The sequence below is a fragment of the Rissa tridactyla genome, chromosome 2 (genome assembly GCF_028500815.1).
Source record: "Rissa tridactyla isolate bRisTri1 chromosome 2, bRisTri1.patW.cur.20221130, whole genome shotgun sequence".
In the NCBI taxonomy this organism is placed as follows: Eukaryota; Metazoa; Chordata; class Aves; order Charadriiformes; family Laridae; genus Rissa; species Rissa tridactyla.
The window spans coordinates 72,734,506-72,750,153 of record NC_071467.1 but is presented as its reverse complement, the minus strand read 5'-3'; the positions used below and the strand labels follow the sequence as shown (position 1 = coordinate 72,750,153).

The 15,648-nt window shown below is 36.6% G+C and overlaps 1 protein-coding gene across 5 annotated transcripts in view; it reads left to right on the top strand.

Annotated features, from left to right (window-relative positions):
• RPRD1A (regulation of nuclear pre-mRNA domain containing 1A) overlaps positions 1–15,648 on the top strand; it is a 45,788-nt gene that overhangs the window by 8,979 nt on the left and 21,161 nt on the right. The window contains exons 2-7 of one of the 5 annotated variants that reach the window (XM_054190901.1): positions 2,634–2,763; positions 3,466–3,572; positions 3,655–3,749; positions 4,710–4,836; positions 4,935–5,110; positions 8,103–8,197. In XM_054190901.1, the coding sequence (XP_054046876.1) occupies positions 2,634–2,763; positions 3,466–3,572; positions 3,655–3,749; positions 4,710–4,836; positions 4,935–5,110; positions 8,103–8,159 (692 nt within the window). In that variant the 3' untranslated portion in view covers positions 8,160–8,197. Of the gene's footprint in view, positions 1–2,633; positions 2,764–3,465; positions 3,573–3,654; positions 3,750–4,709; positions 4,837–4,934; positions 5,111–6,195; positions 8,198–15,648 lie in introns of those variants that run through there. The other 4 variants (XM_054190900.1, XM_054190902.1, XM_054190903.1 and 1 more) reach the window with 4 other exon arrangements.

Below are 15,648 nucleotides of genomic sequence, written 5' to 3'. Positions count from 1 at the left end.
AATAGCCTTGCCAAGCATTGAGGACACTTTTTTGTTTAAATAGTCTAATTGATCTTTGATCCATTTCGGTGTTCTGAGGTATATTAAAGCCCAGAGCTGAAAAGTTAGTGTTACTGCTACTGAAGATGCTTTAAGCAGATAATCTTTTTCAGAACAGACCTATCTGGTCTTGAATTTAATTTTGTATTTCAGATTTCAGTAGTTAATTTACAGTCATAGTGGCTTGGAGTTGAGAACCTCAGTTGCTGAAGGTTATGTTGCACTTTAGTCTTGTGTGTAAAGCAGAGAGGTAGTAGGCCAGTATGTAACTCCTGAAGATTTGTGAAGTGGAACGCTTTTTGACAGTAGGCATAATTTTTAGCTTTGGAATTTTGTGCGGAGCATTCTTACAGCAAGAAGAATTAAATTTTACTTCACAATATTCTTTGTGAACGTAAGGGCAGATTATTAGTTGAATTTCTAACTAAAGTTACAGATAGCTTTATAGTGTTTTGAAGATTTGTGTTCATTAAATGCAGCTTTGTGTCTGTTGAATTGTAGTAGAAAACTGAAAAGGTAATACTAGAGGAAATAAGATTGAACATGACTTCCTGGGTTTTAGCATGCTTTTTCCAAATACAGCATATTGATCTGTTTACTGTAGTGAACAGATGAAGTCTAAGCTTTGTGAGAATCAACATCACCTGACTTCATGGCACTGCGTACATCTCCTGTCTTTATACCAGCTCAGTTGATTTGGTTACTTGTTGGAAACAAGGAAGTTGAGGTCTGAAACAAACCAGTTACATCTCTGAGGATTAAAATAATAACCTTTTTTTTTTTTCCTGTGACATGGATAGACAAGAACCTATCCTGCATGCAGTTCAGAGGATGTAGCATGGGCAACAGTCTGCTTCGTTAGATTTTGAGCCCTAATTCTGGACTCATCTAAGAAATGGGGAGGGCAGGCTCAGCTGTGGTAAATGCTGATTAATTTTGGTGCATTCATGAGACAAGATGTATTTTTGAAGATTCTCTCTTTGAATAATTCAAAGCTTTCTATGTGTCAGAACTATGATTTACCTGAAACATAGGTAGGAGATGTATTGCTATATTGTCAGTCTTTTTAATACAGAAATTAGGTAGTATAAGTCTATGAAGTCTGTGTTTTAGTTTAGTCAGATGTTGACCCAAATAGATGATCTCCTGGGTGTTTGCAGGTAGTGACTTAATTATTTGAAGCAGACTTTTAATAGAGCCACTTTGTGTCCAGCACTTCCAAACTAATTCTTTTTTACCACTTTTTATTTTGCCTTGATTCTAAGAGATAGGTGCATTTTTACTTTCAATGCGGGTTTTTTTACCACTTAATCCACTTGTTGGGTATGTCTGTCCAAGAGGATGGGAAAAATTCAGTACTTAAAGGAAAAATCCTTCAGAGGAGTCTTTCTACAATGCAAAACTTATTCTCAAAAACATTTCCTTAGAATAGAAGCATATCAACATTGAATTTTCTGTTTGTATGTGAGGATGGTGGCTCTGCATGTTTGGGAGGTTGGACAAAATCAAATCATATTGGGAACTAAGCATGAGTTGTAAGAAATCCTAGGTTGGCTGTAGCACAGTGCTGTTTTCCTCAAGAGGGCAGAAAAAACTTAAATCTTGTCTTTCAAGAGAAACCACTATTTAAACTTGGGGCATACATACTGAGTCTGTGTGTTGGTAATGGATATTGAAAGTTTTTCTGGTATTAAGACAAGGTTAGAAGTGTTAAAGAGTTGCAGCTCTGAGAAACCTGCAGGCTAATGAAGATTAGATGAAGTGTGATGGTAAATGAAAATATCTGAGTAGGAACACTTAAAACATGGAATAGATTTGCAGAAGTACTTTGTAAATTGGAAGCTTGGAATCTATTGCACTTTATTGGGAATGGGGTAAAATGCTTATGACGTTTGGAGAAAATATCCACCACAGCAGCCTGAAAGTGATTTTTGAAAATGTTTTCTTGATATTACAGCTGTAGACACATGAACGTTTTAATGATTAGGAGGTGAGGGAGGGAAGTATCACGGTAATACGGAGAGGTTCACTAAGGATTGACTGTTTGGTTTGCTCAAATCAAAGAATGAGGGTTGGTCATATTAAACTGAATGAAATTCAAACTGAAAGGAGGAGGTTCTTCCCATGAATGATTGTGGATCTCTGAAGCTCCTTGTCAGAGGACTTCATCGGTGTAAGAAACTTATGCAGGCTAAAAGGGAAGCTGAAGTATGTGGAAGAAATACATGAAGGCTACCAAGCAGACAAATCACATCAGGCTCAGGAAGATACCTGAAAATAGTTGGCGCCTGAAGAATATTTTTGGAATATCATGGTTTTTTTCTGTTTATTTTTTGAGATGGGGCTAGAGGGATGTTGTGTCATTATGAAGGAGGAAGAATCTGAGGAAGGAGTTACAGCAGGAGAGAAGAATCAATGAGTCACCAAAGTCTTCACATTTTTAAATAAAAAATCAGAGTGAAATGTAAGCAGTGATTAGAGTAGGAAAAGCACATGTGATTTGCTTTTTCTGTGTTTAGTATAAATGTGGATAAATAGGTATTAGTTGGAGAAACTAAAATTTCTAATTGTTCTTGTTTATTGCTCTTCATTAGCAAAACCAAATAGGAAGCTGACATTCCTGTACTTGGCCAATGATGTCATACAGAACAGCAAAAGGAAAGGACCAGAATTTACGAAAGACTTTGCTCCAGTAATAGTGGAGGCTTTTAAGCATGTTTCAAGGTACAGTAAATTTCTGTGCAGTGTCCTTCATCATACTGTATTTGAGGGGGATTGAGAAAAGTCCTCAGTTCATCTCTTCTGACACAGCTAGTCCTTATGTGCTATTTCTGTACTTGAAGTCTTGTTAATTTATTCAATGTTCTTTTGATCTTGGATAGTCTTAATTCTGTTGGATGAAGTTACATAGTAAATTCATCTGCATTGAGTCCCTTTTGCCTTAGAAAGCTGCTAGCTGTGCCTTAATTTAAGACTTGCTTTCAGTCTGTGTTTATATGCTACAGCAGTTTGATATGTTTCATTAGTAGTGTTGCATGATTTGTTCTTTCCCAGCAGCCATTCATCTCGTTGCATGAGGATGCCAAATACGGAATTATTTTCACGTGGTACACAGCTGTTGAAGCAACACAAACGTATTTGCAGTGTTTGCATAATAGGCTTAGCGACCTACAGATTTATGGGTTGAGCAACAAGCAGAAAGAGAATTGGGTGTTTGCTTTTCTTTATGTGCTTGCTAAGACATCTTGAATTGGTCTTTGCTTTATTTTCTTTAAAATGTGATTTTATTATTTTTTGAGATTATTGGACTTCTGATACTTTGATATTAATAAAGTATGCCAAGGTCCTTCTGTGAAAGATAATCATACGGCAGTGCTGTCCTTTTACCTAGTGCTGATTTTTCCTTTTTTTTTTTTCTTGTAACAGTGAAACGGATGAGAGTTGTAAGAAACACCTTGGCCGAGTGCTCTCTATCTGGGAAGAAAGGTCTGTTTATGAAAATGATGTATTAGAACAACTTAGGCAAGCTTTGTGTAAGTATTTTGTGTGTGTACAAGGATTCAGTTTCTTGGTTGAAATATTATTTCTCTGACTCCTCTGTTTGTTTTCATTTAGATGGAGACAGAAAGGTGAGGAAACGCACATATGAACAGATAAAAGTTGATGAAAATAACTGTTCGCCTCGAAGTTCTCCCACTGACCCTCCACAGGTAAAAGCATGTGTATAAAATTCTGCATTTGCATATGGTTTCATGTAGAATTTTTCAATTAGTCTTGTTTTTTGAATGGTTTCTGTCTGTCTTTTTTTAATGAGGTACTGTTTCTGGGCAAGGGTGACTACACCTGAAACTTTCCTTCATGGTCCTATAGGTTACATGTGGACCTAAGAAGTTGAGTGCACTGTAACTTTAGTCAGTTTGACACTAAACCAAAGTGTATGAACTATATATCCAGCTTTGTCCACATCAGGATTTCAGCATTGGTTTCTACAATGTTTTAGGTTCTCATTTTGTTTCCAGGGTCGTAACCAGTAACACATGTATTAGAATAAGATTGTTATTGGTTTATGAGTAAAATATTTTTTCAATGTTGCAATCGTGATGGTTGGGAAAAGTTTTTTATCTTGCATTGTTATGGCTTTTATAATTCTTTTGTTATGGTACTGCCCTGACTCAGAAGGCTTTTTGTTACAGCAAGGAATCACTGTTCTAAAATAATCACAATTTAGTATGTTTCTCTGTAGCAGATACTGGGCTTCTATGAACATCAGCCCTTCTTCCAAAAGAAGTGCACTGATCTAGTCTGATGCGGTAGTGAAGCAAAACTACAAGAAAAATAATTTCAAAAAAGTATAGTAAAATGAAAGGTACTGTAAAATAATCGCCACTGTCAAAAGATTTATAGTAGTCTATACCAAGCATTTAAATGAAAAATCTGTTTTAGGAAGGTGACCTTTAAAACTAGGAACACTGCGATATTGCTCTTAGAATTAATGGCTTAGTTTTGTTTTATTTTCAGTCTGAGAGGGGATAGAATGTTGCTATAATGCTGATATCATAAATGCTTTTAAAATTACCATCAAATTGATTTTATAAGCTTGTTGCGAAATACTGTTTTGTACCAGGATCTGTTTATTTAAACTGGTTCTCAATCTTGCATGCTTTTTTCAGACCACAGATCTCATTAGAGCATTACAAGAACTAGAAAACGCTGCCTCTGGGGATGCAGCAGTTCATCAGAGAATAGCTTCTTTGCCTATAGAGGTCCAAGATGTGTCCCTGTTAGACAGAATAACAGGTGAGGGTTGGGGATCCAGTAACTGAAATGCTGTTCTAAGAATTTCACTGTATATGATGAAATCATGCTTTACTTGTTTTTCTCTGCTTCCTTTTTAGATAAGGAATCTGGAGAGCAACTTTCCAAAATGGTAGATGATGCATGTATGTTGCTGGCGGATTACAATGGCAGGTTGGCAGCTGAGATAGATGATAGAAAACAGCTAACTCGAATGTTGTCGGACTTTCTCCGATGTCAAAAAGAATTCCTTGCAGAGAAAGAACATAAGCTGGAAGTGCGTAATGTTTTGTTTTAGTCCATTCTTCACTAAAGCTTGTTCTTGCAAATGTTTTTAGTTTGCCTAAACAAATTTTCTCTCCAAGGGTAAATAGTTAATTGCCACTATTAGGTCTTTGCTTCCAGCAAATTTTTTTATTTTTGGTTCTAGAGTTCTAAATCTGTTAAACCAGTTCAACATTAGGTCATGTTACAACTGTAATCACTCCAGTGTTTTTCTTTCTGTCTTCATTATATGTACAGATTTAGTTTTAGTAGTGCAGATAGAAATTCTTATCCTGAGTGGTACAAACTTTTTCATTCATTGTTACAAGTCTTACTTACATGTTACACTTTAATAGCCTTTTTGTGAATAGAATGATCTTTCTGGTTGTTGTAGGTTTGTGAAGCCACTTAAAGGATGAGTTTAATCACTGATTTCAGCACAACTTTTTAAGCTGACTGAAGCATCTATTAAACCCAATAAAATGTAGTTTTAGGTTCTACAGCCTCTCACACAGCTGGTTAGAAGTATTTGTAGCACTAGCACCATTAGGACAGGACAAATTAATAAAAGAAGGATGCAGAGTGAATGGCTCATTATGAGCAAATGATCCCCTAAATTATTCCATTCTTCACTATTCCCAGTCATTTGTTTTCCTTTCGTACCACATAATACTGTCAGACCTCCTGTTGAACATTCCGCGTATCCTAAATAGGTACATAATTTCATGTGCATTGCTTCCCAGATCCCTTGTCTCAGCTTTGAGCCTTAACTCGGGTATTACAGTAATAGAACGGAAGCTGCATCCTTTTGCAAGGGGAGATAATAGAAGAGTTGCAGTGCCCTGTAACTGCAACATATGCATGTAGTCCTTATGTGGTGCACAAATTAATTGCTCTTCAGGTTTCATATCATACAGGCCTGTCAAGAACATTTTCTTCATTCTGTGGTTTCTTTACCCTTTTATAACTTCATAACTTGAGCTCAGATTCTGTGGTGTCCTTGTTCAGGAAAACGCTTTTCACAATGTATCTGAAGTGATCATTCAGATCAGACTACTCTTATTTCCTGACTTCCTTCTTTTCCTCTATGCCTCACAGAAAAGTATTTGATGAATGTTCTTCCTATCAACTTCACTGTGTTTATCCTGTGGGAAGACTATCAACCAACTTCACAAGAGATAGATGGTGTGCATGGTAGTGCTGATTGCAGTAGCAACTGATCCAGCTGCACAATGGAATCTGGAAGATTAAAGAACTGGAAGCCTTAAGCTTTTAATCACCTTCCCTGCCTTCCCTCTAGCTGGGTGTGATGTGTTTGAAGGACAGGTTCCCACAGTACCAGCATGGGACTGATTGTTTTGAGGCACTCACTTATAGATCATTACCAGCAATTAGACCCTGTTGAGGTATAGTAGACCACTGGGAATAGTGTATTGCTCAAAACACAGTGACTTAGTTCTTCAGACAGATCTATACTTCTGTAAAAACAAAAGAGCTCAATCAATAAGAAATTATGAATGGTGTGCAGCTGTGAACAGGGTCCACTCTTGTTGGTTGTTTTCAACAAATACAAAACAGTTTAATTTCCCGGTATTACTGGATCAAAGAGTTCATAGCTGTAAGTGAAAGCAATTGCTTATTCCTAGGCTGTCGTGGTCCTTAAAACTGGGTTTCTTGTTTGAATTATTTAAACTGTTAAATTCTAATACAGCACACTTCCAGTTTTAGACTGGTTTCAGAGGTCTGTTTTCAGAAAGCAGGAGCCAGTCTTCAGTATCTGTAGCAGTCTGTTTTGAACAAATGAAGTCCTAGGATGTTGAGGTGTAATGTAAGAATGGTTTTAGGCTGATCAATGTGGTATAAATGCAGGTTACTAATAAAGAACTGCGAGCTAACGTGGTGTCAACCTAAGGTACTAAGAAAGAGCCGTGAGCCAAGAGATTGTAAAGAATGAGAACCTTAAAGTCAAGCTTCTGAACTTGGCTTAAGATGAGTGAAGTGACTTCATGCTCACTACCAGTAGTGCCTTTTGGTTTGGGAAGTGCAGGCTGATAAATGCTCAGAAGTTTTGAAATGTAAGATCAGGATGTCTTCATGATACTGTCTATAGGGCCAGGTGACTTAGTTTCTCTGTTGTGTTTTTTTTTATTTTATTTTTAAGCAATGGCTGTCTTCTGATGTAAATACCAAATACCTGTAGCCAGATGCATTTATTTTCTGAAGCAAGGACTCTGTTTTTACAGTCTTTAGAAATACCATACCTCATTTGAAATAGCACTGGGAACAGGCCTGTCACCTAATTCTTTGAGAATGTTTTTCCTGAGCTGTCTGTCCCTAGGCTTTGCTGCTCACATTTAGTTTCTGGTGAAATTAATTTGTTCTAGGTAAGCTTGTTTCCTTTGTTAGACTTCTGGCTGTTGACTTTTTTTTTTGAGTATAACATGATCTCTGGGTTGTAACATAACAAATCTTCATTTCTTTCTGAATTAGTATCATCCATCTGTGAGTATATTGCTGAGATCCTACCGTATTGCTTTGTCAAACACCCAGGTATGGTAAGAAACAAGTGTTTGTATTTTAGTGGAATCTAGAAACATTACCTGCTGTTGACCTGGTTTAACAGTATTAGAATTTGAATTCCCAGTGAATTCTTGCTAACGTTAAACTTTAGATGGGAGCTTTAGACCTAAATTTGCAGATCTTTTATCTTCTGAAGAAAATTTACAGGTAAGTAACTTTGACAACCCAATCTTTCCATGAGTTTTTTTAAAAATAAGAGTTTCTCTAATAGTTATTTCTAAACAGTAATGCATGATTCCCATCAAAATCAAGGTAATGTATACATTAGATCTTGACAGGAAATTTTGACAACAGATTAATAATATGAGCTATCTTGTCTGCATCAAAAGCTAACTTTACTGCTTAGTAGGTGATTTTCGTAAGTCTGCTCTGGGTAAGTAGTGTCATCTTTAACTCTTAAATTGTTTTCTTTAACATCTGTCTAGCTTCTGTTGCAGGTGGTGGACATGGACCTATCTTCTAATGATGTCACCATCCATTAGTACACACATCCTGCTAAAAATAAATTTAAGAATCAAAATCTTGTATTGTCTGTTGTTTTTGAAAACTGAAGAGGAGAAATTCTGTAACTACTCATACCAAACCTCTGCTATTTTCATCTGTATTCTCACAAGTGTTACTGAGTTTATGCCTGAGGTGGATAAGTATTTATCCAGTGTCATTACTATTTCTTGAAGATTAAAACTTTCACATGGTTATTCCTAAAACTCACAAGTCCTTTCGGTTAAATAATTTGAAATTCCAAATGCAGAAGTTTGGGTGTCACTTGCATTGAAGCTGCCATTACCAAAAGGAAAGAGCTGTAAAAACACTACTTTTTTCAGACTTCCGCATTTGAACTCACACTCTAGTTCTTGGGTTTACATGAACATCAGAAATGAAAGCGATGGATGTAGAACTTTTCTTTCACAAGCACAATAAAGAACTTTCACTTTATTAACGTACATCTGTTTTACATTTTATGTAGGTAACAGGGAAATATGTTATAATTGCTCTTATACCCCTTTAAAGCCCCCCTCAAATTTAGGGTTGTCCTAATAAGCATTTTCCCCTTCACTTTGTAAGTTTTAAAGTAGTATAAGCATCTAAGATTCAGTGTACTGTAGCTGTCTCTGAAAACTTGCAAGGGATTTGTAGGTAGATGTGATTCTATCTGATAGAGAAAAATGGAGCTTTTTCAGAAGGGTTTTTGTAGGAACCCTTTTTTTTTCCCAGAACTTTGAGGACTAATATAATTTCCTGTTTTCTACTGCTTTGGCTGACTCCTCCCTCTCTGCTTCCTCATTGTGTCCCCCTCCTACCTGTCCCGTAGTTTTTTGAACAGAAATGTTGGTTGATCTCACTGAAGGCTGATAAAAAGAGCTTTTTATGGTATGCTGAAACAGAGAATTAGGTATACATAAATTAGTATCCAGGTGCTCTCATCTCCTTGTGATAAAGACTGTGGAGACATTCTAGAATTAATGTGATCTTAAAGATACAGGGATGACATGAACAAGGGAAGTACTTGATTTACTGTTTTGGTTTGTTTTTTTTTTCATATTGTGGAAAAGGCAAAAGCAAAGCAATCTCATTGATTACAGAGTAAATAGACTCTTACTAAATTTCAAATAAAGGCTTTGATATCTTTATAATAATCTTACCTGACTTATTAATGAGTGTGGGCAAGGGATCATATGACCTTTTTCTAGAAAACAAAGACAGCCGCCTTGCCTTCATTTTGATGTTATGGAAAACCACGGCATCGCTACACTTAGTGTATACTGGATGACCGAGTTTCTTACATGGTGTTTCTATCGACTTACCACTTTAAATTGGGGAACATTCTTGCCACTAAATCCAAATTTTTATGAAGGAAATGTTACTCTGCGATGCCTGCTGTGGATTAGCAGCTTGCATTTAATTAAGACACTTTTGTTGATGATGTTGCTGTGTTGCATTCCTTATTTTCTACAACTGTATAAACAATATTTGTATCCTTACACTCACACATCTGGTTATAATTTTTTTTGGCTCCTTAGCCTGTTGAGAGAATATTATATGTTCAATGCACTTTTACTTCGTGTTTGAGCTTTATAGCTCAGTATAGCTTCACTTGTCTTCCTAAAGGGTTTAATTGTGTCATGGGATTTTATGGCTAAACAGCAAGCAGTTAGTCATCCTAGTCTGTAACTCTGGAGTCAAAGGCTTTTTTTTTTTTTTTGGTTCAGTTCCAGCTTAATGATTTCAAATGCAGACAAAAATGGTAGGCAAAGAATTTAGTGATGGCAGTGGTATAACAGGCCTCTTGTGTTTAGGTTTTGTTTCTCAGTGCAAGACTGGATTGATACTGTTGTCTGCAGTTTCCCTCCATCATGGCCTTTGTGTTATCACAAGGTGTAGTGCTTTCCTTGCTGGTTTTTTTTGTGTGTGTGGTTTTTTTTTTTTCCTTACACTTACCTACTACCTTTGTATGCCCGCTTCTTTCTTTGAGTGCCAGGTGAACTTACAGTAATAGATTTGGTCATGCTTCATACTTCTAAGCCCGCTTAAAATAACTGGGATTAACTTCTTCATAACCTTGCAGCTAAGTAGCTAAAGTATTTTGCTGAGCTTTGGTTGCAGTCGAGGAACATTGATTTATAGCATGAATCCTACACTGCATTTTGTTACAGGGTGGAGTTTGCAGCATTGTAGGTGATCTACGACTCCCTATATGTGGCAGTGCCACAGTAACTCAGGTTAGTCCTGAATTAGGCACGAGTTGTGCTATACCTTTCATGAAGTGCAATGATTACAGAACTGGTAGCTGGGAAATATAAGGAAGAGGGCAATAAGGTTCATCCATACTCATCAGGAGGTTTGAGTATTTAAGAGCTTCTCATACAGGCTAGGCAGCAGAAGACCCTGTAAGCAGTGGTACCAGACAGACCATGTTGAGTGGTCTCTTCACATTACGAACCATTGCATTCTTTTTTCTTCAGGATTACAGCTTCAGAAATTGAAGCTGAGTTGACGGTGCTTCCAGTTCGGGGTAGCATATGACTTCTGAAAGAGGTGTTAGAATTGATCCAAATATTCCTGGACTGAGGGAGCGTGACTTGGGCTCTCTTTATAATAAAAAAGGGAGCAGACCCTTTGCCAGAATTTCTTACTTCTTTGGTGGGCCAATTTCAAGTAACTTTCACTGTTTTTCAGAGAAATGTATGTAGTTCTTAATCAGGAGTGAAATGTAGGCTAAGGATCTCTAATGGATGGATTCTCTTCCTTCTGGTTCTCCCCGTCCTGCCCTGTATGAAATGGAATAGGATTCAGAAACAGGTCCCTGTGCTTAGAGATTTGTGTAGATTGGTTTGAAGCCCTTTCTCATAGTTTGGCTTTGAATGACCGTTTGAGATGCTTTGCGTAATGTCGATGCTTTATTGATCTTAATGTTGGGTTGCACAGTGCAAGTCCTTTAGTGAATATAGTCACTGGGGATTTTCTGTTTCTTTTTCTTTCTTTTTTTTTTCCTTAAGAAAAATAACAAAGCCTACACTCCCCCTCCCAAAGAAAAGAAAAAAAAAAAAAAAAAAAAACAAACAAAAAACAAACGAACAAAAAAAAACCTTCAGAACACAAACATGAAACAAAAACACCAAACCCAGCCAAACTTCAGTAAGCTCATTAATTTGGATTATCTGCCTGAAGATGACTGAGGAGAATTAAGCAATAACTGCAATATTTATCTTTTAAGGGTTATTACATTAGAAGTTAAGGAATGTGAGGGAACATTTAAAATGAGACACAGCTTGCATCTCTTACCTGCAATAGAAGTATACTTGCTGATCATGCTTACAGGTTGCTAACCTATCTTTTAAATGTAGTCGTTCTTTGTTTCCGTGAGCATTTTTTTCAGTACCAAAAAGTGATGGGAGATACAGTTCTATGGGTTAAGTTACTTAGAGGTAGTTTGCTGGACACTTCAGTGGAGAGTGGCAGCCCTTTCGTCAAACACAGCAAAGTCAAGCGGTCATTGCATTTTGTTCCTCTGTGATGTACCTGTTTTATGAGAATAATGCTTATTTGCTCCATTTCTTAGAAGAAGCTAATAACCTCTCTGTACTTGACCAATAAATACCCCTTTTTTTTATATTATGACTTAACAACTGCAGCCTCAGATACCACGGTACATAGTTTCTCAATCTTTACCTGAAAGAGCGTTAGACTTCAGAGCAACAGGAATACTTTAAGACTCCCACTTTCTAAATTGAATTACCAGATACTTGAGTATAAATCCTGGCGTTTCTAACAGATCAGGCGGGTTGTAGGTTTTACTTTGCTCATCATTGTAAAGTAAGGATAACCTTTTGCTTCAGTTCATCATGTTTTAAAGCATTGCTTGTCACATTGAAGATGGCCCATTTTTGAAACAGGGTAATGAAAATATTGCAACTTTCCTATTTATAAAACTTTTTACCAATTTCACCCTTATTATTTGTGAAGAGTGGGGTTTTTTTAACCTTCACTCTGCAGCTTACCTGTTCCTTTTTATTTGGAAGGAAGGAAAAACAAAAAGGAAAGGAAATACAAGATGGCAGGTACTTTAATACTCTTGAGGTACCTTTTGAATTCCATGTTATAAAAACACTGAGAGAAGATACTGGTTTTATCTAGGTAGGACTTGCTGTTCATGGGTATTAGACAGAATATTCTGGGCTGTTGCAAGCCAAAAACTTGATACAGTTAACCAAAATGAATGGATCTATTTGTGTCATCCTCAGAAGAACGAGTTTTGCAGGTATGTAATGGATTCATTTTTTGTGCAAACAAGCATCTGAGAGGATGGGAAATTGAAGATGGAATAATCAGTACTTTAGAACTTATCGTTAAGTTTTTGAAGAACAGCTGTAGATTGGCAAATGACTTGGGTGCTTTCTGCAGCAGATGTTCCTATTGCTTTGATCAGATGTTTGCTGAAGAAAAAAAAAAGCACAACTGGATGTAAGAAATACTGAACTGGAGCACCTGTTTATGTCAGTAGTAGAAATGTAATTTTTCAAGTTAAGACTGCACCTTTGCTACAAGCTTAGTTTCCCACAGTAATATTGTTGCTGTTCGGACTTTTTAAATTCTGATGTTTCTGCCGCTAGACCTGTTAAATTTTAAGAAGACTTTTTTTTAATCATTGTGAATACAAAGTCGGATGCACTGTAAACCCTGCTTGTATGTCCCTGCTGCAACTAGAAACTTGCCTTTGAAATTGTTATTTGTTGAAGCAACTGTAAACTCTAAATAGGAACATAAGACTACACTGGAGTAAGAGGCAGTTGTGTTGGGGAAAACTCAATGCAAAAATGAAACTACACAAACTAGACATGGGGCTTTCTCACTCAGTTTGAGTTACAAAGGAAATGTTTGTAATCTAGTTTCGGAAAAGAAACAATGTTGTGGATGGAAGAGAAGAGGGGAGGGAAGCTATAAGAAAGCTTTGCTCCACAATCTGGGATGACTTCGTATAAGCAAACAGAATAGAAATCTGTTGCTTTAACTAATTCTTCTGGTACTTTCATTTACCAGGAAAGTAAGCCCGTGTGTATTTGAAGATAATTGTGTTCGACTCAAATGCCGTGCTCTTTAATGTTCTTTTTAAATTGTGTCCTAATTAAAGCCTGTGTCATTAGGCTGATACTCAAAAGATACACTTGGAAAATTTTTCTGCCGGCATTAACATCTAAAAACTTTATCGTAAATTCTTTGGTCTAACAAGCTTCTATATGAAGTTAAAAGGAAACACCACACTCAAGTTACTCTTCACTATAACATACACCTGTAGTTAGATTTTTTTTGCTGCGTTTCTGATAATGATTTGTCTGGTTGGTTGGAAGGGCTGATGAGAAGTGCTTCTAGGAATCTCTGACAGAAGAAAGGAGAGTGTTTTTTTTCTCTCAGCCTTGCTGAAACAACACAAAGCAGATTTCATTCTATCTCAGTTACAAACTTTTGATGTTTCCACTTGAAACCAGCATAGTGTTAGAAAAAGTGATATATGTAAAATCTGATGCAGAACGTATCTGATGGAAACGCTCATGCATTTGTGGACAGGGATGATACCTTTTTGAAGAATTTGAATGCGCACAGCAAGGAAACAGTCTACAAGTGGACAACAACTAGCTGTTTATGAGGCAGCATTTAAAGAAAATTTGCATCCATTGTATCTACTGTAGGTCTTGGGCAAAGTGCTCATATTTATCAGTGTCCTCGCATACACATAGGAAAGTAATTCATCTGCTTCTGTAATAGTCTGAGGTGGCAAATATTTTTAGACCCTGTTAATGAAATAATAAATTACCTTTTGTTGTTAGTTGTATTTTAATGTCAGCATAGGGGAAAGTAAAGTTCTTACTGGAAGAAATGTTAACTGGCACAAACTAATCAGTAAGGATAGGTGATGTCTATGACAAAAAACTTTGCATTTAAAAAAAAAAAGTTGTATTAGGAGTGAAATATTGTTTCAGAATACTTCAACATTTTGTGGTATGTAAGGACAGTCCACTTTCCCCGAGGCTTGTTTGGTTTTTTAGTTTGTTCTTTTTGAAACCTAGAGCTTGAATAGACATTCATCTATTACTAAGCCCATCAGTTATGGGTAAAACATCACTGAAAATAAAAAGAACATTGAAGAATTCATATGAAACTTGTATGACTGAGATAAGGACGATTTTTAGTTTTAATAATTCGGTTGTCAAATCAAAACTATTTGAGTTCATATGGATTAAAATGAATGAGTTCATAGTTGAGCTGCTTTAATCAGGCACCAAAACTATTCTGTTTCGCTAGTTTAAATTTATGATGATCTTATGTAGTGATACAACTAAACTACTCACAGGGTTTATTGTGACCATTTCAGATGTCTTGTATGGTCTGTAGGGTCTTTTCAAATACCTACTGATGATCTGAAGGATACCTTCAACTTTTTTGTTAATTACAAATTTTCCATCAAGTTCTTAATAAAGGTACAAGTAAGTAGGCAAACACTAGCAAAGAGGTAGAGTTTTAACACGTCATGGTAGCGAGGTCTTTGTGTTGACCAGTTGCTCTCCATTGCACTTTTTTAAAGTAACCTCTGCTTAAGCAGCAGATCATGGAAGTTAGTAACTTCCATATCTTTTTTCCAGTTCTTTTTTTCAGCTAAGGCTAAATGTAGATGGCAGAAATACTGTTCAGTAGGACTTCGAGTGAATCTGAATTTTATAGATCAAAAACATCACACACCAATGTTGAAGCAGGATAGTAAACCTGGGGAATTTTACTTCAAAAAATAAAATTCTATAAAATTGGCTACTCCTGGTTATTAAAGAGCTCTAAGAACAATAGGCCACTTCATGGAGCAGTAGAGCCCCAGCTGAGAAAAGATCAAAACTCTTAGGGAAAATAACGCTTCTCTTAGCTGGGCTGTTGCTGAAAAATCCAGTTCTTAAAAATGCTCGTTATCTTTCTGTTGAAGTGCGCAGGTGAAATGCAGAGTTTGAAGAATGTTTCTTTTCAGCTAGTACTAACTGTAGTTCAATTAATACTGGCCTGATTCTGAAAATTAATCCCCAAGAATAATGATAGCCTTTTTTTATTGGAGAAGCCAATCTGGAAGGCTTAGCTCCATACTGAAACACACACACACACACACACACAATGTGCATTCTCTGAATCAAAATGCTGAGAAGAGAATGGGAGGAAGAGAACTGCAGGGCTTCTACATGATGCTACGGCTACCTGGTTAGAAGTATTCATTCTTGCTTTGACTGGAATTGGGAGATGAGATTTATGATCATGTATATGTTTACACACACACAAACTCCTTTTTTTTTTTTCGCTAGTGCCTTATTTCCAAATGTGTTGTTTTAGAAGCTGGATTATTTTCTTCATACCTAGATTTCCGTGATTGAGAGGGGCATGGTACAGGTGTCTGCAGGGGGGAAGGACTTGGAAGCTATGAATTATAACATGGTTGAGGAC